Below are 25,210 nucleotides of genomic sequence, written 5' to 3'. Positions count from 1 at the left end.
CATTCCTGCAGTAAACTGTCATTGCACAGTCAAAAGCTGTTTGATTTATTTAATATAAAATGTAAATTACTCACTTTCCCATTCTCAGACCAGGTATTAATATGACTTGGACAGCTCCCTCAGTTTGCTCTATTTATCACCCTGTCCAGACTTTCCAGAGCACATTTTCCAAACACCCCCTGATGTGAAGTGACCCTTCTGCACACGTTTTTTGTTTCCCCCTGCAGTGGACTGCTTGGACCCGACGTGCTCCAACCACGGGGTGTGTGTGAACGGGGAGTGCCTGTGCAGCCCGGGCTGGGGCGGCGCGAGCTGCGAGCTGCCGCGCGCGCAGTGCCCCGAGCAGTGCAGCGGCCACGGCTCCTACCTGCCCGACACGGGGCTCTGCACCTGCGACCCCAACTGGATGGGCCCCGACTGCTCCGTTGGTAAGATCTCACTCTGGCACCGAGAATGGCGCAGGAGGGAGGCAGTACTGCAGAAAGAGCAAAGAAGGCTTTATTCGAAAGAACCGTGCAGTTTTTATAGAGCGATACGATACATTCTGTTTGATTGGCTAGTTAACAAAAACACCTTGCTCATACACCATCCTTGAGAAGAGCAGAAAGACAAAGTAGAAAAACACCACCTGCCAATTGTTTATACTTAACAAGTTATCACATCCTTACAACTCTCTAAAAATTCTCACAAGCCACTGTGAGAAATGCTTGCTCTTTCTCTCTCTGTCCCTTGGCCGTTCCTCTCTCTCTGTCCCTTGGCTGTTCCTCTCCCTCTGTCCCATGGCCCTTTCTCTTTCTCTCTGTCCCATGGCCCTTTCTCTCTCTCTGTCCCATGGCATCCACAGTAAGAAAAACGTTTTTTTCCCTCATTTTGCAGTCATGTTGTTGTTTTGTTCAAAGGTTAATACCTATGGTGAGTTTGAAATGCGGTAATAATCAAGAAAGTTGTCTTTGTTAGGTGATTGGGCTCGTTTAATTTTGTTGGGAAGAACTGTGGATATACTTCTATATATATTTTCATGACATTCTGAATTTGGTTAGGCATTTGTGTTTTGTTCTAACACTGGTTCTCTTTTAGACTGAAGAAGTTACATAAGTGTACTTCTGTTTCCCAACTGTAAATGAAAATGTCCCAATGTTTCTATTTCTGGGGAAAAAAATACAGGGAATTTTGTTTTTACATTTTCCACTGAACCTTGAGATGGTGCTGTAGGTCAAAACCAAGTGTCTCAAAACACTGGAGACAAATGGAGACAAATATTTACATTTTTCACAGTTATTCAGTTATTTCCTAAGGTTAATCAGCTGGAATACCCTACCAGTGACATGAATATCAAGATATGTTTTCTGCTTTATGGATAGGCAGTCAGAAAAATTCAAGAATGAGAGTTTTGCCACCACTTTCTTTGGTGATGTGTGGGGCAAAAGACCCTTCTGCCTATCTGAAACTTCAGCTGGCAGAGAGCAGTAGAATTTTTGGAGTGAGACACCAGATAACTGACCATGTTAGTAATAGGAATACAAAATCTCTCCATGGAAAGTGACTTTTACCCATCATTCTAAATGACCCTGAATTGCTGCCATTCTCTGCCAAATGAGTTTTAGGTGAGTTTCAGTCTCAATTCTTAGCAAATCATTATCTGTTAAAATCACCCGAGGTCCAGGTTTGAGTAGAGCAGAGCCACCTGCTCACCTCCTTTGCTGTTGGGGACAGCACCTCTGACATGTTTGTGTCTGCGTGGAGGATGCAGCTCTGCAGCTCTGTCCAGTGCACATTAGCAAATTTTTTTTAAACTGATACCTTGGAGTGCCTACCTAGAACAGAGGCTAGACAAGGTTAAGAGAATGAATTGGGTATTTATTAATATTAAAGACCTTCTATAGATGCACCTTGGGCAGTCAAAATCCTCTTGAGAGGGACTACACCCAGGATGGACAATAGTCATGAGTTTTTCAGACAATTTTAAGTTAGGTCCTTGTACATATCAGGGGTTACAGCTTCAGGTAATGAAGTCATATTCCCCCAGTTTGCTTCCCACCAATTCACTTTTGTTTATACTTTTCATGGCCTGAGGCTGTAAAGCATCTTTGAGTTTCAGGTCTAGAGGGATTGTTTCATCTGACCTGAATGTGTAGACAGCAGCTAACACTTTACATGGAGTTTAGAGTTATGTACCAATGCAGTACAGGATTTGAAAAATATAAAGGCATTTATATTTAAAAAATCTAAAATATAAATCTCAGAATATCTGCTGGTCAGAGTGACTCTGAGATATGTACAAGTCTCTTTTTCCCAGCCCAGCAGTCGAAGAAGGAGTCAGGATTCTTCTGTTCTTGTTCTCAAGGTTGTTTATTATTTCTTATCTACTACATTCTTTCTCTGACCCACTGAGGTCTGTCTGGCAGGTTTGGTTAAAGCACACTGACCACCCTCAGGGCTGTGTTGCCTTTTTATACTAAAAACTATGTGTACATTATTTACCATAATTTCCTAATACCTATCACCTATGTTAGACAGTGAGTTTCTACCTTAAACCAATCCAAAAGTGCCAACATCTCACCCAGAAGATGGAGGCTAGGAAGAACAGGGTACACCCAAATTCCTCCATATTGGCACTCCGAGCCCCCAGTCTAAAAACCCCAAAATTCTACTTTTCACCCTGTGACAATCTAACTATCATTCTACTTAAACTTTTGTGGCTTATAAATCCTCCTATAAGGTTGGTAATGGGTCAAGATCAAAGTCACAGGCATCTTGGGCTCTTTGCCAAGGTCTCTGAGCCCTCTGACAGGGGCTCGAGCCATCCAGGACAGTCAGAGGAATTTCCTGGGTTCTGACATATAAAGGCATTTATATTAAAAAAATATAAAGGCATTTATATTAGCAAAGATAAAAATATAAAAGCATTTGAAAAACCTTAAAGGTATCAAAGCGTCTTTTAATTTATTTTGCTTTTAAACAAAAATTAAATGCCGGCTTTCATCAGCATGTGAGCAGGCCAGCTTTAGTGAGTGTGGTTCTGAGCAGAGGTGCTGCTGTGGTGCTCGCTTGGCCCGGGGCTGGCTGTGACTGCTGTTCTCTCTCCTAGAAGTGTGCTCGGTGGACTGTGGCACGCACGGCGTGTGCATCGGCGGGGCCTGTCGCTGCGAGGAGGGCTGGACGGGAGCGGGCTGTGACCAGCGTGTGTGCCACCCCCGCTGCACCGAGCACGGGACTTGTAAAGATGGGAAGTGTGAATGCAGAGAGGGCTGGAATGGGGAGCACTGCACCATTGGTAGGCAAACGACAGGCACCGAAACAGGCACATATTGCTTTCTTTTCATAAATCGTAGAGACATAGTTACTGTCGTGGACTGTAATGGGCTGTTCCCTTAAGGACCCAGGTGCTCTCAGGTATCAACCCTGACTCAAAATGTGTTGGGGGAAATGCAGGTGGACTCTCAGAATAATTTCAAATCAGTAACAATTATTTTTATAGATTTTTTTGTTTTTATAGGGAAAAAAAATACAAAATCAACTCAACAACAAATTCCACATTAGTAAGTAATGATGGAAAAAATGGTACCATGTGTGATATCAACAAATAGAACATTTGGTACTATGGAGGATATCTCAGTATCATCTGAACCTGAATGATTTTCAAACCTAACTAAGCATTCCTTTGTGTGAATGGCCTCTTTTTCAATTTCCCAGTCTGTGCTCTCCTGCTGTTGAACATCACATGTGAAACACAGCCCCCCAACAGCACCCAGAGCAGGGGTCAGTGCTGGGGAATGTGTGTTCCTGCTGGTAAGGAGCAGCTCCCTGGCATTCTCCCCTGCTGTGCTGGGACAGTGGCCCTGCTGTTTGCATGGAGACAGTGCCAGCCCATGAGCCCCTTCCCTGAGAGCCTGCAGCTCACTGCAGCATCAGCATCACAGTCTCAGCTGGGCTCTGCCAGCCTGGGAAGTTCAAAAAGGTCATCCTTACACAAAGCAATGATGTTCTATCCTCTCAATTACCATGCTTGAAAATTTACTTGAAAGAGGAATTAATTGTTCCTAAGTGAAGTTCTTTATTTTGTCTCTACAAGGAGTCAGGTACTCTATTTGGATTGTTTTGCAAATTTACTCAAAGAAGAAAATTGTTATTTTCTCTGAGCTATAATCAAAAATGGGAAATTCTCAGTGATCACATCCCTTCTGAGAAGTCTGAGCAGATTTATCTGGAACAAGAGTATCCCTTCTACTGAGACTGTGAGGTTCTGGCAAGTGTGCTTTTCTCCGGAGAATTTTTGGAGCACTGTGAAGTATGCCTTAGAAGAAATCTGATGAGTCCAAATCCAGAGTCATGTTGTTTTCATTATCTTAAGGTGGTGAATTTGAGAAAGAAAAGAGTAGGTCACTTGAGATTTTCATGGCAGTCAGGGACCCTAATGGGACAGTCCTATTACAAGTGAATTGTTATTTCTTTACTTAAATGTATGGTGAGATTCTTGCATCCCTCAAGCTGTTTTTCTTTTTCATTCCCCTCTGATTTCTCTTTGGATATACAAACCATTTCCAACACACAGGAGTTGGAAACTAAAAGTATACTCCTTTTGGAGAGATTTAAAAAAAAGGATACATATTTTCAGGGCATATCCTTTGATGTTGTGGTGCTGCATGCTTCCTCCTCACTGTGCTAATATGATTTAAATCAAAGCTTTTATGACTGAACACTTTGTGACCAGCACAGATGCAGAGTGTTTTTTCATAATTGCTTTCAGACTTCCATCATATCAACGTACCTCTGCTAGATTAATCCAGGCATTTTGTTTTCAAAGTTCTTCCCAGATCTTTACAAAATGCCTAGTATATAATTTTTTCATTAAATTCTGTAATAATTGCTTATTTCAGAAGTTGATGTTTTGCACAAAATTTGTTTTGCTTTATAATCTCTTAGTAATGTGCCGATGTTTAGAAGTAATTAGTGTATGTAAAGTCTTCATTACTGTGCAGACAAAAAGATGCCTTTTACCAAGATCTCAAAGTAGGCTGAAAACTGCAAGCTGAACTAGTGAACTCTGAAGTGAGATTTTAAACCTAATTTTCAGAGCTTTGAACTAGATATCTTCCTTATTACTGATGTGTATAATCAATTCTTTCCAGAGGAAGGGTGATACTTCTAAAGTGATTAAAATATGCGTAAGCTTTTTTTGTTTGGTGTGTATTACACAGATTTCCTTGAAACTTAATGTGGTCCTGCCTGTGGCAAAGATGAGACTTAGTGCAAAAAATTCAGGTATGCCCTTCTAGTTATCATGGATGAAGTTTGTGCAGTCAGAAGTTGTCTGTTGCATGCAGACAGAGATTCTTGTGACAGGCCTGTATCAGTAAGAATTTTCACATGGTTATGTCCTGAGGCCATTTACAAAAGCACAAAGGCTGATGCCAGGAATGGAGTTTAGTTCAGAGGGACAGCTCAGCGTGACCCTCACTGGTTCATGTTACAGGGAGCTGAAACACACAGTTTAGAGGAAAAGGATGGTAAAAGGGATTTTTGTCAGTATTGGTACGAAATTTCTAGAAGTTAACACTGGAAAATTTGTGCTTAGAGTGAATTGATGCTTTGGTACAATGATGAGCTGCTCAAGATGTTTTAAATGTTGGTGTGAAGAACAAAAGTGCACTTAAATTTTACAGAAACTCAGTGTCAGAGTACTGCCTTTATGTTTCAGCTGAAAGTTTGACAGACCATTTAATGTCAGAATTACGGAGAAGTGTCTGCCTAAAAAGATGCCACAAATTAGTCCTTTCTGGAAGGTACCTGAAAATGGCACAGGGTGTTTGTTCTAAGGCAGGAAATGCAAATCCTGTAGGAGAGGTTATCAACTCTGATTTTCCATTTTTGCTACACCTACTGTGAAATGAAGTCAGCAGAAAAACTTGCTTTGATTCCTGCGACTTTAGTCCAAGTCCACTTAGAACAAATTGATCTGTGAAGAAGAAAAGGAGATTTCTACATAAAAACCATTTTCTTTTGTGTTTCTTTACCAGTTTCTTTGTGCTATATTTACATGGCAGTGGAAAAGAAATCATCATAGTAACCTACAGGTATCCAAGTTCATTCAGGATATTTTATCCTATTTAATATCAAATGAGGCATTAATAGATGCTTGACAGAATGCACACTCCTTGTCATTTCCTTATTGAGTATCTAAGCTCAAAAGTTTTAATAGAAATGCATTTTTTTTCCTCTGTTTTACCTGGTTCAAGAAAAGCACTCGGAAAATCCTCCCAGAACAGCAGTGTGAGCTCAGTGTTAGCACAGTGTTTGTGCAAGGCAGTTTTGCCTGTGTGCAATAGAATTATGTGTAAGAATCAATGCAAATAAAAATGCATGCATCTTCCAAGTTACTCAGATTTTGATAAATCTATATCCAAATAATATAAAAGTGAAGGGAATCTGGTCTTGCTCAGCTGCTTTTTGAAGCAGAGCAGAACTTCGGTTCACTTTGCTACTTCAGGTAAGAAAAGAAATTGCTTACTGGAGTGGTGATAAAGAAAATTAATCTTTTCCCAGTGCAAAAATAGACCTGTCAGGATATGTTTATTAAGTGATTACTATTCATTGATTGCAATTATGGAGGAAGTTATAACTAAATAATAGAGGGTAATCTAGATGAAAAAAAATATTGGAAAACTAATAACAAAGTGAAAGAAAGGTATAGAAGTTGTTAATCTTGAACCCATTTCATGACAGAAATTTAAGATGGAGGATTCAGCTTTTCCTTAAATCATCTGAATGTTTTTTAAAACATGCTGTTATAAAACAGATCTGTTACTTTCCCTGAAAATATTATCTGGATGTTTAAACTGTTGTTTTTAAATGCTTGCAGAGGATGTTCTGCATATAAACTGTCAAGATAGCATTCCAAGGACAGTGTGATATATATGGAGATCTTATGAAACAGTCAGAAATACCATTTTAAAAGTGTAATTCCATCTGTAATTCATATCCCTGGAGCATGGTCTCTTATTAAGTTATTGGTAAAAATCTCAATGGGAGACCAATGAAAGCAGGATTTAATCCTAAATATTTACAAGTAAAATTTAAATGTCTGCAAATGGATCTTTTAAGGTGAGCTCTGACTAGAAGGTGATTTGTGAAGTTTTCTTTGGGGCTGCCTGTCATTCCCAAGCCTTGCCCTTGTCTGCTCGTGTCCTCCATTAGAGGTAGGTTAAGCACTCCTTTTCAGACAGAAAGTGGGAAAAGATTGTACTCAAGGCTATTTGGTAATATGGATACTCTGCTGCAGATTTTGATCCAGAGAGTTCTTATATTTTATGTTCTTTTTTTTAATTATTTTTATGCAAATGAGCTATACCCCTGGTACAGACATTGAAGCTGAGCCTCCACCCACCTGCCTGACAAAACACAAGCAGGTGATGAGTCCATCTCTTCAGGCTCTGCTTGGGTTCATTTAGCTTAGAAAAACCCTTAAGATCATCGAGTCCACCACAAACCTGACATTGTTCTGGCCTTGGTAGTGCTTTCTGAAATCTAACTCCAGACTGGGGATCAGCAACTTTTCCCCACTGGGTCCTTGGCCTTAAAACTGTCAAAGTTGGAGAACAAGTTCCTTAGTGAAGAAGGGGTTTGGAGATCTGTAGTAGCTCTGTATCTGTATTAGCTCTTATCTTCTATGTTTTCAAGGCCTTGAATAAAGGAGAAAGAATTGAAAAAATCTATGATTCTGTCACCTATATGGTGGAAAAGGACTTAATATTTTCAGATGCATAAAAATGTACAGAAAAAAAGAAAGGACTTTGTGTCTAGGATGATTAAGAAGTTTAAGTTATAGTACAAGATATTTGTGTTAGGAAAAAACATGTTACCAATAAATGAAAAACTGAAGGAGGTTGTCCAAGCAAATTGTGAATTCCTCATCAATGGAGTTTTTAGGAACCATTTAGACAAACACTTGTGAGGAATAAGAGAGGTAGTTCATCCTGCCCTGGGGCAGCAGCCTCACCAGAAATCATTGAACTCTGTGAGCATTCTTCCAGTCTTCTTTTAAATGAGCTTAGGGGGAAGCATTCCTTCTAAGGAGTTTATTTTTAATGGCTTACCTTAAGAGCTGTACTGTCATTCCCTTTAAGAATCCAATGCCACTGTTCGGAGTAGAATTGATAATTTATCCAGTCAGGGAGACTGATCTATGTGTTCTGTATTTGCAGAACAATGGGTTGTCAATGTGGATATTGAGCCACTCTGAAACATCCACACAAACTCACACCCAGTAGGGAAATACTTTAAATACTCTCCCGTTAAAGGTGAGCACTATGTGTTCCATATTCCACCTCTGGTTCTAATAAAAAATTGTTTACTAAAAACTTTTCCCTCCTGAGTGCTTTGGGATGACCTTTCCAGCTTTGACATATTTATATTGTCTATCAGCTGGATGGAATACCACAAGTAAAGTGTAAAGATTTAGTTCTTTACCTCATCATGGACTCAATAATCAATGGAAACATTAATAATGTGGCATTGTGTTATCTTTGGATATGGCAAGATATTTCTGTCCCCTGATAATGCTCTTTGTGTCAAAGATTTTTTTTCTTCTACTGCTGATTTCTCTTGTTGTAATTACAAGGGTAATGATTCAAAGATGAGGCAATTTTCAGGAGAGATGGAAAGTGTGTGGGAGGAGGCAGTGGAAAGCCATCGTATCTGACAAAGAGCAATTTAGAAGGAGCTAGATATATTAGACTTCTCCAATGGATTTCTAACTTAAAATTAATCTGTAACAGTTTATAACCTATCAAGGCATAAAAAACCCTCTAACAACGATGACAGGAATTTAGATTGCACCCTCTGAGGAGGGAGGAACACTTTTTTTTTCCATTTTATTTGAAAAATGCATAGAATATTTAGGTCATGACCACTTTTCATTACTGCAGATGTTGAAATATGTTGGTAATATATATATGATGACATGACCAAAAATGCTGGAGATGTTGGCTGTTCCTGAATGTGCAGTTTCCAGTTCATCACCTGTTCATCACAAGTTATCCCATTGTTTTACACCTGGAAGCAGATTTCTCCTGATGCATTCTTTGGAGTTTAAGAGTTGCTCCCCCTGTGCCTCCTCAGCAAAGCAGAGGAGCAGCAGATACCTCATGAGGCAACCTGAGAGATTCTCAATTATTTCTGTCACTCACTACACATCATTCACATTTTCACTTCCATCATTCAAACACAGAGAGACTCAAAAGGTAGAAATCTTCCTTATAGGGTGGAATTTTGGGAGCATATGTTATGTCATGTTCCATTTTATAACCAAAGCCAAGGAAATGTACTCGTCACTTGGGTAAATATGTGTTCATCTAGTGCAGCATCTCTGTGCTTCAGCAAAGGTATGAGCTCCTGGTAAATAAATATCTGGTAAATAAATTTCTTCCTGGGAATCTGATGCTTCCTATCTTTCCCAGCTACATTTGCTATTGAGGTGCTTGGTTGGTTGCCTTTGTCATCTTTTATTTCTGAGTGAAATCTCTTGGCTGTAGTGTCCCCATATTCAATATTATGTAGATGGCTCTTGCTTGGGATTTCTGGTTCTGGTTTGTAACTTTGCAAATTCCTATGCTGAAAACTGAAATATACCAGCTACTTTTGTGGATCAGGGATGAATAAACTTTCAAAATAATATCTGTAGCACTAAGGAATCCAGAACTACAATATGCACCCACTTAATTTTATCATAGCCAAGCAAGGTAGCTGATTATGAATACTTAGAAAGAAGCATTCTGTGTAGAGATTTATGTATAGTGAGAGTGGTTTGATTTTCAAGGAGTTTAGAAAAAGAATTCCTTTTCATTTACAGGGGGCAGCTGGGGATCTTTTTTGGCTGAAAGGCAAGCTTATTCATGAGGAAGAACTTTCCTGTTTGCATTCTTTGCTGAGGGCTTCCTGTAAATGATTGAAACATGTCACAGCTCAGTGTCAGAACACTTGAGTAGCTTTTTTCTTTCTCTTTTTACAGGATATTTGCAGAACATGACCTTATTTCTTTCCTTTCTAGCCCAAAAAATTTAATGAGTATGTTTTCAGCTAAACTTCCTGCATTTTGTCTGGTACTTCAAAGGTGCACCCAGAAGATCCTGGTGAATAGTTTCCCAAACTAAAACCACATTTCTTTTTTTTTTTTTCCCTTTTGGAGGGTTTTTTCATGAGTTATATTGATTTTCTGGCCAATTCTTGAACTCTTAAAAGACCACAAAAAGTGAGGGAGGGCAATCAATCAGGGAGCTGATCTAACTTTTGAAAGGGCAGAGCCGGTTATGCTGTTCCTAGCAGTATTCCAGGAGCCAGACAATCTTCTCTTCTCCTGCAGATAATATTTTCTGTATTATTTTGTACCCTGTGGTGTCAAGCAGAGCTCCAGCAAGGGAGTGAATTACACAATGTTGCTGGAAACAAAACAACAAAGCCACAGGAATGCTTGTGAGAGGTCAGTGGCATGGATTGTATAGAGACAGCAAGGTAGAGTGGGACCCTGAGAAACAGCCATGTATATACATATATATAATATTTATACTTACTAAGAAAGAAATACAAAAGAGAACAATAGCTGCCCATGCTTTTGAGACCTGCAGTTCATATTTCTGTTAAAGCTACCTTTTTCTTGATCACTTTTATTCTTGCTTATGCATTCTTAAGGTATCATTCCTGCATCTTCAGTATCAGTTTCACATAACCTTTCATGCTTGAAGATGCAAATAAAGTCAAATGTGTTTTGCCTGACTGCTGCAAACTCGGTGGAATAATATTTCAGATGCAAAGCTTTGCAAAGGGTTTTGTTGTTTTGGGGTTTTTTTTCCAGCTTCTTGCCAATTTAGTATCAAATTAATAGTAGGATGCATTATAAGTTAGAGACTTGTCTTCCTAAGATATTTGATGCTTTTGAAATTCTCTGCTCAATATTTTCTTAGTTTAATGTTGTATTAAAAATATTAATGTCAGAAATAAAAAGGAAAAAATGGTCTCTGTAGAACCTCTGAGGTGTCAGTTCAGGATTTTGCTGTGTGATCTATTTAGGGCTTCGGGGAAAAATGAAACTATTGAAAGGCTTCTCTTTAAGCTGTCAGCTCTCTCTTGTGCAGTAACTACTCACTGAGGATGAATACACACTGATGCTGAATATTGATACATCCTTCTTTCACTAAAAGCCCTTACTTAGACAGTTTTTTAACAGATCTTAAGGAATGAATATGGGGACTTGTTCAGAGCACAAGTTACGAGGTATCATGAGCCATTCTTATTGAAGAAAGTTTTTACAAAATTTATGTTATCCAGCTCTTTTCTCTTGTTCCTTCTTTCTTTCCAGCCCTGTTCTGACCTGCTTATGAAATGCTCAATAGGATAACGATGCTTCTGGAGATTATTCCTGTGTGTAGCCTCAGCCTATTTCATTTTACATATAGCCTTTCTATACATATAAAAAGAAGCAAAGTTTGCTGTCCAACAGAAATCGTCATATAATATAATATATCTCATTTGCCCAAAGAAATTGCAAACATAATTTGGGTTACTGAAATGTAAGAGCTGAATACAAACTTGAGTATTCTTAAAGGCATTTGGGTCTGATGTGTTAGTCCATTTTCATCTCTTCATGTTGAAAGTGGAAATAATTGGAATAATCCCGAGGTTGCTATTACCTGATTTATAGCTGCCAAGAAATTGTGTCCAACTGAGTAGATTCCTACAATTTCCAGCACATTCTACTGTTGAGTTTTCAGTGATGTAGTGTTGATTGACATATTACTGTCCATCTCAGGCTGTCAGTTGTCTTCAAAACACATCCATGCTGGGATAGATGGAGACAAAGCAGTGCTGGTGTCTCATTAATCAGCAGTTCAGAGCCAGGCTGCTGAAAGCCAGAGGAAAAGCAGGACATGATATATTGAGGTTGCTGTGTTTGTCATCATCCCCTCTTCATTCACTAACGGGATTAGAGCAGAAAGGATTCATGGCCCAGCTGTTCCCTGAGGATTTTCAACTCTGAGAGCTGACCCTGAGCACTGCACACTTAAATATTTCACTCAAAAAAAAAAAAATACCTCTCTTAAACAGTTAAGCAGTTTTCATGGAAAAGTAGCAAGTTTGCTTTCATGAAGGATTTGCTGTGACATGGATCAAAACATTATCCTTAATGAAAATTTAGGCAGGGGAGACATGGCTGTCTGCTTATCCACATAAAGCTTTTCTCCCTCTCACTCTACTACACTTAAAAGATATTTTTACTCCTGCCTTACTGTAATCAGCCAGCTGTGTGGCCCATGAGTGGTGTCTGGCATCTGGGGTGGATTTTCTTGTGGTGGCTCTCTGGTTTTTGGGAGCTGGGCTGTGAGTCCCAGCTGTTCAAGTGTCAAACAGTCTCTGGGTTCTCCCAAACATGGCTTGCAAAGCAGCCCCCAAGTCCTGCCCCCCTCGCTTGCCATCCTCAGTTCCACAGTGCCTCTTCAAAGGTGTCCTGCATTCTGGAGCTAGGGAGCCATCATTTTGACCAAAAAAAAATCTAAGTTTATTGCTTTTTTCTTGACCCCACTGTATCTTTAGTTTCTATTTGTAGTTTTTAACAGTCCAGTGCAAAGCAGTTTGATCAGACTCAGCATCAATAGACTGTATCCTGCTTTTAAAGTGCTGTAAAACAAGATACCATCAAAATAGCTGCGAGAAAAGGCTTAGAGATTTCTTTTTAAGTGTTCTGGCTTGATTAGGGTAGATTGAACTACATGAGCTAATAGTTAATTGTTCATATATTTGAAAAGTATAAACACTTCTAACATTTCAGTATATTTTTACATGAACCCATATGAAGATTAATTTCTTCTCTAATTAAAAAATTTCAGATGAGTATTTTTTTAGGTAGCTGTTGGAAGACTAAAGTTGTTCAAGAGTTTGAAAAATAACTAAGATTCACAATTCATCTAGACCATATATGTTTTAGTTTTTGTTCAAATAGTTTTTCATAGCATTGAACAACTGAGCCAAAGAACCACAATGCATCAAGGTGCAGTCCCTGTTCTGAAGAGAATTAGTAGGGATAATAACTTTGGTGTCTAAGAAGTAAATATAAGGATGCAATTGTGATTAAAACCATTATTTTTAATTAAAAACTAAATCAGTTTTTAGTGGAGAATATTACTAGGTTGCTAGGCTGTGATTTTAGGTGAGAAGCAATACTAAGAGGACAATTATCCAAAAGCACAAATTAACAACAACAAAAATATGTTTAGGAATAGCATTTTTTGCCTGGATCATGATGGTTTATTGATTTTGAAAGTGGTGCTGCTTCAAATACTGTGATTTTCCAATTGTTAGGAATCATAAGGCATTGCTGAGTTTCTTGTGGAAGGAGCTCCTCAAGGATAGCACTGAAGCTATTTTTGTAACTTCAGCATGTACAAACACAAACCCCTAAATGTCCCAGAAGATGCTGATTCTCCTAAAAACAGAGACACATTAGTACAGATGAGAGAACTGACTTTTTGTTTAAACCACTGGGAATTCCAGAGAGTAGAACTGAGTCCCTGAGGTAGCATGCTGCCATCCACCTTTCAGCACAGTTTAACTGTAAGCTGTTCTGACTGCTTTCCATTCCATAAAGCAAGGCAAAATGTGTGTCTGCTGGGTTGCAGACCACTTATCTCTCAAACTAAGAGGAATTAGCATTATAGCATCCAGTCCTACAATGGAAGATAGTGTGCTCAGAATGAAGTAGTTCTATAAAAAAAGGGTGTTTCTCTTCCCCTTCCATATTTTATTTTCAAATTGCAGAATCCCTTGCATTTGGACCATAAAGGCATTACTGTAAGTAGAAAGCCATGAATATTTGTTGTTGAAAAGTGAATGAATTTGTTCAAATGTTTGCAGATTCTGATTAATCCTTACATTTTTTAAGAGTAGTTTTATAGCAGTGCAGGAAAAACAGTAGCAATGTGCCTTTTCTTGTTTCAGAAGCAATTGAAAAGAGGCTTAAGACAGAAATTCACTGCATAGAGTTTGCAAGGATTCTGAAATGAAGGTTAGCATTGCTCCTATGTGGCGTTGCTAACAGCTGAACCAGGGTGGGGGGAGTAGAGTGACACAGATTTTTAGATACAATTCATCTTTTTATTGGCTTTGGAATAGGGGTGAAACTGCTTTTTTGTTCCTGTCTCCCTTGGATCATTATTAATTGATTCTTTATCATGAAACCAATCCATATATATCTTCAGCGTGTCCTATGAATGTTTGAAACTTTTTTTTTTTCAAAATAAGTCAGAAATATTGATTTAGAATGGTGAAAGCCTGCCATATTTAGAGAACAGGGCATCAAAGTCAAGGTCACCCTATTTGTGAAGGCTGAATGGACACTGGCTGATTTTTCATTGGAATATTTTGTTATATATTCCATAACAATTTTGATTGCTTGTATGCTGAGAAAAAATGTAAATTAAAATCACTCAGACCCACCCTTAATTATAAACAGTACTTCATATACTTAATCAAAAGTGTTAATTAGCAATGAAATATCACTCAGCAGACTTTTTGGATACACTGAAATGTCTCCTAAATTTGTTATTATTTCCATTCCACATTAAAGGGGTTTTTTTTTTAAACAATTAAAACAATGCTTATTACAATCTAATTATATCCCCATTCCTTTTAATCTTTCAATCTTCCATACACAAAGAATCTGCTCACTAAATTTGTCATCTTTGACCAGTATTTGTGTTTCTAGTTACCATGAAATTCCTAAGATCCTCATTAATGGATTTAAAAGCTTTGACTGCATTAAAATTTTAAAGTATGAGATGCTTTGTAAAGGGAAATATTTATTCAGCAGAACTGGGAGGATTTAAAATGTGTGCCTTCCATTGAAGACTGCATCTATTTACTCAACTTTTATAGTTAGTTTCCCCTACTTATTAAGGATTTTTGTCAGAAAATCTGATATTAAACACTGCAGTTTTAAAAATTCCTAGCAAGTTGTATATAATGTTTCTGATTTCTGAAGTGAGCATTCCCATTGATACTAAAAGGGAGATTTAATAAAGTTATTTGCAGAATATGTCCCCAGATCTTAATTATTTATTTGCTGTATTTTAATGCTTGAGATAAAAACGTAATGAAATGTGAGGAGGGATGTCACTCAAAAGTGAATAAATGACAGTGAAGTGAAAAGGAAAATGTCAGTTCTCATCAGTATTGCTTCTGAATTTTTGTCCTATGACTAAAGATTATGGGTTTATTAAAGATGAACTTCCACAGGGCTACTGCTACTGATCCCTTACTTGAATTAGGTAACTTGAGCCCAGCCTAGGAAATGATTACAGTTGGTAAGTGGTTTCCTTCATGGTGAGAAGCAGGTGAGCATGCTGGAGAACCCACATACAAGTTTTGGCAGATTTGTACCCTGAGGAGCCAGGCTGTGTCACTAAACTGCAGGAGAGCTTTTCCAGTGAGTGACACTGTTAAAAAGGATTTTTGCAGAAACTTCCTGAGTGCTTACAGCTGTTATTAGCACAAATTGGATATGCACTGTGCCTGATTAAGCATATTCCCACATATGTGTTTACCCTGAAAGCCAGAGCTGTCCCCAGGTTCTCTTTGCTGGATTGTGATCTGTGAGATCTCACAGAGTCAAACTGCATCAAGCCTTGGGGGCCATTCTGGTGTCCCCTTGGCAGCTGCTGGTGGCACACCAGTGGAACCTGCTGGAAATCCTCTGCAGCCTGAGCCCAGCAGGATTGTCCTGGTGCTGAGCAGGGCAAAGGGCTGCACTCTGCTCAGGTTCACAGCTCTGAACAAATGGGCAGTAGCTAAAGGAAAGCGTAATTAACATGGTTCTAACATGCTCCTTGAGAGGTGGTGGCAGTTGAGCTATACACAAGGGACAGTGGTACCATACCCCACTGAAATTATGGGAAACAGACAGAGTGGGGAAACCTAAATTCTGATTTTATTTGAACACTGAGGATCAATAATGCTGGCCTTCAGGGCAGTCTCATACTCTGGTACCTTTCCCCTGGAACTTTTCTAAGAAAAGTGAAAACCTGGGTAGAAAAATCTCTTTGATATCTGTTAGTTGTGCTTAGAGATACTATGAGCTACTAATATGTTCTCAGCATTGCAAAGAAAGAGTTAATTACACAAAACTTTACATTATTAATGTACAAAATGTAATGTAATTGCACAAAGTTATCTTTTAGATGTCCCTTGCATAGACCATAGATTTTCTTCATTATTATCATTATTATTATTACTACCACTACTATTATTTGTTATTGGAAATTCCTTTTTAACTGATCTTTGTTTCTGCTTTTCCTTGTTTTGTTGGATTTTTTAAACTAAAGCAAATATCCTGACAATACATAGCTCTGCACTTTTTTGCTTGACATGAATCAGTGAATGGAGTTTATTAATTCAATATACTGATTGTCCTGGTCACACAATCCTATTGGAGCTGGGGCAGAGTGGTCTCCAGATTTCTGGGCTTCATCTCCCACTCCCTTACCTTGTGTTTCCCTTCCTAAATTCTCCTGGCAAACAGTCCCAGTGGAAGAAGTAACAACCTGCCTGCCCCAGGATGGCTTAAAAACTGTCAAATATAGATGCAAGGCAATCAAATTAAAAGTCTCATTGGTGCTTCTGATGGCTTCTACAGAGAAATGGAAAATAAATGTTCTGCCCAGCAGCAGAAAGACTTAAGTATTCGTTCCAGAGAATTAAGGACACTTCTGGTGAGGCGAGGGGAGGAGCAGAGCCATCAGTTGCCTGGTAGTAAATATGTTTAATGTAAAGCAAGCCGAGCTTAAAGAGCTCGTTTGTCTTCCAAATTTCTTCCAAGTGCAGATTAAATACTCTTGGCTTTCTTGGGGGTGAGATGGAGAAGATGAGCTCCCTTGTAGATCAAAATCACTTTCACAGATTTATTTAGTGTTTCAATATCAAAGCAACTGGCTAGATCTGAAGGATTAGGATGATTCTTCCTTTGCCATGTAAACAGATAAAAAAAGGAGCAGAAAGATAACTGTTTTATGCATGCAGGACTTAAAGCAGTTCATTTGTGAACACAACATTTTTATTTCTGTAGCTTTTATTAGTTATTTGTGCAGTTGGTAGATATAAAAATTGGAAAATGGTATGATATTCGTGAGGCTTATGTATATTGACAAGGGATACAGAATGGTGCCTTGCACTTTAGAATTAAAGGGATGTTTATAAAGTATATTTTATGTACTGAAATATTCATCCTGGATCCTATATCTGCCAAACAACTCAGCATACACAAACACTCACATAACTCAGAATACATTGCTTATCTATTTTAATTTGTTTTGCATACATTGCCCATGTGGTGGAATACTGCTCCTAGGTCATGAGCATTATTTCATACTTTATATTTGTTTATATTCAAACTCCATAAATTCTAGCCTTAACAGACACATGAGATATATTTATTTTAATATTCAAATACCCATTATTTTTGGCCACTTGTAATCATATTTTAATGTCATGAAGATTTAGGACTGCTGCAAGCCAGAAGGCATAAAACATTTAGTGCATTGCTACTATTTTTCATTCCAAACTATTCCACAAAACTTCATAAAAACTTCTGGTTTCTTCTCTGGCACTTTCTTTGGGTTTTTCTTTTGGACAATTGGAATGCTGGAACTCTCAAATCCAAACCCATGCAGTGTGCAGCCATTTAATGGAATCCATGTGATTAATACTTTAAGAAGATCAGCTGCAAAATATAATGCACATGTCTAAATAGTGTTTTTCATCCTGAAGGGATTCCAAAATTCTGTACCAAATTTGAGGGACAGAAGGTACTAATCTGCCACACAGTAAGAGAGGAAACTGCCTGCCTCTGTTAAGGCTCATATTTATTCTTCTGCTAGAGATAACCTGCACACTTACACGGGATCAGCATTTGCATACCTGAAAGTTAATTGCTAAATTATAAATTCTATGCAGGCATTAATATCTAATGAATAGCAAGCAATTATATTTTAATAGTGCCTGAGAAAACTGGAATTCCCTGCCCTGAGAATTATGAAATGTAAAGCTCTTAAACGGAAGGGATGGTAGATAATTCAGTTTAGGAGGAATGTCAGCAGGTCAACTGGTCCAAGCTCTCCTTCAGAGTGGGGTGGTTTTGAGGTCAGGCACCAGACTAAGGTTCATAGGTTTTAGGGCAGACTCCCTGCAACCCCCCTACAGGCTATTACCCCTCAGTGCTGTGCATCTTCTGCAGTGGATTGAGCTGCTTAAGGAGTTTATAACATCTGCTTCTTCTCACTGCAGCTCCCTGCTTGTGTATCCTTGTGTGTGCACAAGTCCCACTCCCTCACATTACTGAATTCAAATTGAATTTGAAATACTGATGAAAACTACTATTAAGTAGCACTGACAGAAGGGGAGCAGTTCTGTTGGGTTACTGAATGCTAACTTGGCTTGCTGGGCATTTTGATTGACTTAAACTCCTCAATTTGGTAAAGTTTTTTTTGTACACTAAAGGAGTTACGGTCAAAAAATGCAATTAGCATTTCTTAAGATGATTTTTAACATTATTTTTATTTTTTATCTTATGTGGAGGTTCTCATCTAAGGAGGAAAGGAATTCATTCCTCCTCTATGCAATATGTGGAGGATTTGTGAAGTGAAAAAAGTAGTTTGAAGCTAATGACTGAACTGAGAATGTCCTCCTACAAAAATCCTAAATTACATTAAGTCTAGATTACATTGTAATTAGGTTAGCTATTCTTTCAAACATGAAGTCAGTGTTTTGCATGTTGCCCTTCAATTGACTGAATTTATACATCCTGTCTGATAGGTCACTTTATCATTATGCTGCCACAAAACTCTTTAAATAGACATTATTTTAGAGATAAATTCAGCTTGAGAAGGCTTCTTTCTCAGAAAGGATATTGCATATTACAAAGGATGATGCCAGTGCTTGTATGTGATATCAGAAACATTAATACAATAAAAGATTATGGTTTTGGTACTAGTTTTATGAATGCAATTTCACCTGGAATTATATTCTAAATGGATTTTGTTACAGTAAGATTAATTTGAAAGACCCAGCTATCTTAAATACAAATTTTTAGTGCATCTTTTATATACCTTTTTATTGGGTATATGAATAGGAGTTGGATATGAGTCTTGTTTGAAAAGAATACAATGTGTAACTCAAATGTGTTGGTAGGGTCAAATTTTAGCTCCTGCTCAAAATTTCACCAAATAACCTGCTTGGCCTCTGGAAGGAGCTGTGTGGCTGGGCTGCAGCAGTTTCTTAACTTATATTTCACATAACTTCTTTGCTGATGCTGGTGCTCAGTTGAACTCACCCCTGATCCGGGTAAAGCCATGGTGTTGGGCTCTGTGCAGGAGGAGAGGTGTCTTTGTGCTGACATTAACAATTTTGGGGTGCAGAGAGAGCCCTGCGTGGCTGTCACAGAGCACTGGGACTTCAGCATTGCAGAGGCTCCTCAGTCTGATGCTGACCTTCCCATAAGGCACTCTCCCTTCCTTCTGGAAACTGTCTGTGTATAAGGAACCCACATTCTGGGCTCAGCTCAAGCTCTGTGTGTACTCAGCATTCTGAGCAGACATGGACATTTGGTTCTGTTTGGTTTCCCCAAGTCTCAGGACAGTGTAGCACAATCTGTCCCCCGGCCCAGCTGCTGGCAGCTTGGAGGGGTCACACCAAAATCTGGTGGCAGAGAGCTCTGTTGGCTGTGCACAAGAGGGAGACCTCGAGGGTGTCTCCCCCTGAGTCACAGGAGCTCCTTTGCTTGAGTCACTGAACATGAATTTGGGTAACATGGAAAGTTCTGGCAGCAATCCCTTGTTAACAGAGCTTTCTTGCACCCCTGGGGTTTCTTCAATCTCAAATTTTTGTGTCCTTTACTGCAACATGAGTCGCACTCTATTTTGTTTGTGTGTGTGTGTGTGTCTGTATCTTTCTTTTGTTCTTCTCCTTCAGAAAGATGCAAGTGACTGTACTTGAGACTTTTTTCCCTTTTGTGTGATCTTTACTTCTCTTCTAACAGTCACACATTTTTCTCCTATTTCTCTGTTTTCTTTGGAGAGTTGGGTGTTCCCTGAGTTCCTGCCCTTATGTGTAAAAGACTGGAATTGCAGGATAGATAATTCTGTTATGAAATACATATCCCAGGCAATTTAAGAAATCTTTCTTAAAATTCCTAATTATTTATCTACACAGGAGGTCTTGGAGTGGAGGATCTCAGGGCTCTTTAAAGATACTTTTTGACTGGTTTTGTTTTTTTTTTTTTTTCAGCCAGTTCAATAAATACAATTGTAGCTGGGCCAGTCTGTAGTTCTAACTCAGGCATGTATTCATCTGCACAGCACATCTGCAAGTAGATATTTATTCTTTATTTCTTTGTTTGATGGGTACCTTAAAGAAATACTTAGGGTGTTGAGTAGTTTTAAACAAAATGTTTTCCCTAAAAAAAAAAAAAATAAATAGCAAGGCAGCCAGTGAGAGCATGCTGGTGACAAACACCTGAGTGCCAGGGAGAGGCTCCTGCTGTGTCTGAGCCCTCTGTGGAAGCAGCAGCTCTGCTGTGGTACATGGCAGTGTCACTGGGCTCTGTGCTGCACTGAGAGCCTGGCTTCATTCTCAGCAATTTGTCAATCAGTGTCACTGCCCTGCCTCAGAGCCCTGGGCTGGTGCCTCTGCATGGCTCCAGCCTGTTCTGGAACTGTCAAAACTCACTCACAGGGGCCTCACCTCCCACTCAACCAACACTCTGGTTCACTGACATGTGTTTCATTCTGTGTTTGGGGTTTGAGTTGATTTCAGTTGAAGTATTACTCTGTAGAAAATGACTTGTGCCTGTGCCTACCATAACACTGTGTCATTTTTATTTGTATGCCCTTTCTTTGGCTTTAACTAAGCCCTGAAGGCTTTGGAATTGAAGGATTAAAAAATAACAATAGCAAATAAAAAGCATGATTTTATTTTCAATGTTGCTAGGTACCTCATTCTGTGTACCTCATTTATTATTAGATAGCTGTAGGCATACCAGCAGCTCACCGAAGGAATGAACAGAAAATATGGAAACAGTGATTATCCTCTAAAATCCAAATTAAACAGGCTATTGTCATTACTGCTTTTATGTCATTTCTCTAAATTCTTTAGGTACCATCATATCCCAGACTACTTTTATTTGCTCCAGTTCTGTAGTTAACAGCTTTAATGAGAAGATGAGGATTGAAATGTAATTTAAATGTTCCCCTTGAAACTCGTGTGCATCCTGTGAGTGAGGAAACACAGTGTGTAGACCATACTCTTCACTGCAGGGCTTCTTCACCCACAGGAGCACCTGATCCAGCCCCAGCTGAAGTCACTGGAAAGGCTCCAGTGAGTGCCAGCAGGCTTTGGATCGGGGTGTGTGAAATGAGGTCATGTGGAAAGATAAACACGAGATATCACATTCCAGATGTAGCTGTGCCCATGTGCACTAAATGGGGAGAGCTGCTGGGAGCCCACTCTGCTGGGAGATGCTGTTTGGAGAATAAATGGCTGATGGCACAGCATCAGAAGGACTCAAAAGACACAAGCTCTTGATTTACTTCCATTTTTCCATGTACAAGCTGACCAGAGGCTAAAAGCATAATGCTTTTCTCTAAGTGGCTCTGAGATACCACTTAGATTTCTTTTTCCCTTCATCGCTCCTATTCTTTTTTGTTTCCTTTTCATTATACTAAGAGGCTACCTCTTCCATCAGAGTTTGGAAACTTAGAAAGGTTTCTCTGACTTCTCTGTCTCTGGCTGCCCTTTCCCTTCCTTTTTTTGGAGAAAGATTTGCCCCACCATAAGTGAGAGTTCTGATGATTCTGGCTGAAACCACGAATTTGTTGGGCAGACTTTAGTTTGGTTTCTTTTACTTAAATGCTTTAGTTTACTTAAAATGTTTGGTTTAGAGTTTAGAGTAGTTTATGCAATGGAAAATCTATATACGTGTGGGAAACTGGACATGTGTACTTGTATACATGAAGTTTGGGAATACCAGAGTAAAAAGGAAGTCTGTGCAGAATTTATCCAAAATTGGATTAGAATTCTTGGTGTGCTGCCTAGATACTGAAAATTAATTTGTTGAGTTCAGAAATGAACTAATCACCATACAGTTTAATCTCAGAATAATTTCACTGTAGATGAAAGCTGGGAGTATTCTCTTGTAAATATGTCTCCAGCACCCTCCATTTTTGAACCAAGCACAGTATCATGGTTTTTGCTTTCTGATATCTCTCATATGCTTGTCACAGATTCGTGATGCAACACTGGAAAATCTTTCTGAAATCTTTCTTGCTGTTTTAATTGTGAATTCATATGTATTTGTAGTAAAGTTCTCAGCTTCCAATTCCACAGGCAGGCTGGAGATGGAGAGGAGGGAGGCTGCATTAGTGTTTCACCTTCAGCAGCAGCTAGAAAAGTGTGAGACACTCGAACTGCTGTTGCCTGTACTCTGCCTGTTCTGTGAATAAATAGGTTGTCAATCTAGCACTTTAAACAAGCACTTTCTTCTTTTTTAACCTTGCTTCTTGACATTTTCCATTAAGCATACTGTAATGGAAAAGATGAGGAGAATTTCTCTGCACACCAGGAATAGCAACTTGTCTGCTTAGCACCAAGGGCCCTTTGCTGAGTGGTGACTGAGAGCTCCATCCCACACTGGATTGCTTCTTGAGATGAGATGCTGATAGCCCTTCCCTGTGTGACTCTGGGAGAATTCCCCAGGCAGGCAGGAGGCAGCACACTGCAGAGTGTGGCTGCAGACAGCAGGCAGGCTCTGCCAAAGCAGGGAGAGCTGGGTGTGCTGCCTGCAGGGAGCCTGGCCAGCAAAGGCCATCTGTCCAGCTGTGCCACTGAGCCTGGGCTCTCAAGGCTCCTCAGACAGGCACTTTGTCACCCTGTCCACTCTCCAAACCCCTTGGTGGCCACCAAGCCCGTGAGATATGTGGAAATCCTGCGTGTGCAGATGTTCATCAGTAATAATTGCTGCTCACATGCATTGGTAGGAAGATTTAAACAGAGGCAGTGCAATTCCTAAATATGAGCCTTTTTTAGAAGAAAACTGTTATTACTGCATCATAATGGAGCTCTGTTCTCTGGTTGGTCTAACAGACTAGAATGCTATATGGATACTTGCTTGAAGAAAGGCAAAACCAGAAATCCATAGATGCACACAGGCATGTACAGAGACATAACCATGCAAAACACCTAATAAGTTGTCCATTACTTAAAGCTGTTTCAAAGCTAATTCATCATTAACTAAATAGATCTTTTAAGGAAGACATTATTGTCCAAGCACTTAGATCTTATTGTAGTGTACTGCTGTTCCTTCCCTTCCTTCTGATATTTATGCTACTCAAACCCCAGCTCTGTCTTTGGAAGGCTGCAGTTAAATGAGCTCTGTGGAGGTAGCATCGTGTTTCCTAGCAACACCATGTCTGTGGCACTGATGCTGCCTTCCCTCTCTTCTCTAAACGCAAAGTCATGTCCATTAATCCCCAGCTGCACTTAAAACTTTTCAGGGATTTTGCTAGCTCCCCACTGTTCATGTTTTCATTTTGCTCAGATGCTGCAAGGCAAACTGCTTCAGTGATTTAATTCTTGTCAGTGCCTCAGTAGAAAACCAACCACATGGGTATATTCACAATTACTGTTTGGTTTTCACTTAAAACAAATAATTTGTCCTACACCGTGATGCCTCCCCTCAAACATTATCATTTTGGTCATTCAAACAACCTGACAAATGGAAGAGATAAACTAAATGTCTTGAAAATCTATTACCTGTGCTGCAAAAGTAACTGATTTTTTTTTTACGCTAAGATATATAGTGGCAAAATAACCCTAAATTTAAGTGAAAGAGACTTTTTAATACACAAAAACGTTGAAATGAAACTTGTAGGACTTGTTTCTGTCTGCCAACAGCTTTCTGTGTAACATGAACTGAATAGTCTCTGACCTCTTGTGATACCAGCTGTGAGTTCCAGGGGTATCACTTTGCTGTATGGGAAGCTCCTGCAGCATTGTGAGAATCAGTCTGGGGTCAGAGAAGCTGCTCTCTGACTTCACCTGGCTACAGCCAAGGCAGCTGGGAGGGGCAGGAGGAGACAAACTCAGAGCTGTGGCTTTCTGAACAGGTTTGTAAAAGCACAAACCTATGGTCAGGCAACACAGCCTTCCTCCTGCTCACAGAGGTGCTCTGAGAGGTTGGCTGCAGCCCTCAAATCTTCTGTCACCCCACCCACACCTGTACTTGTGTGGATTGGGTGTTGATGGATCTGGTTGTATATACCAAGGCTGCAGTTTGGTTTTCTTACCTTTTTTCATAATGAATATTCAGTAAGATACTGTAATGTCTCCTGAGACTCATTTACTTACAGGAGAAAGGAGTTGAGGTATTCTCTCACCTATGGACATTTGTTAGGACATGTAAGTAGCTTAGCTAATTAATATTTTTGTTCCTAATTTAGCTCTTGCTATACAATAAGTCATGTCATATTCGTAGTCAATTCAAAACACTCATCTTTGAGAGGGTATCTCTTCTAATATGTTTTTCAGAAAGTGTAAGATGTGACACCAAAAAATAAGCAAACTTAGTGTTAAATAAGTAGGTATTCTAAAATTACCATCAATGAAGGAAAATATCAATTAATTTATTTAAATAGATAAAAGTATTTATTTAAATGTTGTGTTTAGACACGTTCTGGAGAATAATGCAACACTGAGTACAAAAAGTCCTCTGACCGCTCATGAGCTTGTTGAAGATGTGTACACACATACAGTGGGAAAAATAAGAGATAGATCTGTCAGCAGGCTGTCATTTCTATCAGCTCAAGGTCTGGACCTTTAGAGGGTTCTTAAAACACGTGTTACAGCAGTAGGGCTCCTGAGCTAGATCCCTGTTTCTGCAGGGTGTCCCCTTCCTTCACCGAGCGTTCCCGCCGGTGGCAGGACCGAGCCTTTTTGTCTGCACAGTAGCACGGCCTGAGCGCAGCGGGGTGGGGGTGCCCGGGGCTCACCTTGTCCGTTTGTCCTCGCAGATGGCTGTCCGGACCTGTGCAATGGCAACGGGAGGTGCACGCTGGGCCAGAACAGCTGGCAGTGCGTCTGCCAGAGCGGCTGGAGGGGCCCGGGCTGCAGCGTGGCCATGGAA

The 25,210-nt window shown here is 39.5% G+C and overlaps 1 protein-coding gene across 1 annotated transcript in view; it reads left to right on the top strand.

Annotated features, from left to right (window-relative positions):
• Positions 1-25,210, top strand: part of TENM2 (teneurin transmembrane protein 2) — a 613,414-nt gene that overhangs the window by 533,707 nt on the left and 54,497 nt on the right. Inside the window, exons 12-14 of the mRNA XM_031060588.1 lie at positions 228-428; positions 3,089-3,301; positions 25,098-25,209. Coding sequence (XP_030916448.1) covers positions 228-428; positions 3,089-3,301; positions 25,098-25,209 — 526 coding nt within the window. The remainder of the gene's footprint in view (positions 1-227; positions 429-3,088; positions 3,302-25,097; position 25,210) is intronic.

The sequence above is a fragment of the Geospiza fortis genome, unplaced genomic scaffold (assembly GCF_000277835.1).
Source record: "Geospiza fortis unplaced genomic scaffold, GeoFor_1.0 scaffold413, whole genome shotgun sequence".
Classification (NCBI taxonomy): Eukaryota; Metazoa; Chordata; class Aves; order Passeriformes; family Thraupidae; genus Geospiza; species Geospiza fortis.
The sequence above is the reverse complement of the archived record's forward strand: the minus strand, read 5'-3'. Positions and strand labels throughout refer to the sequence as shown.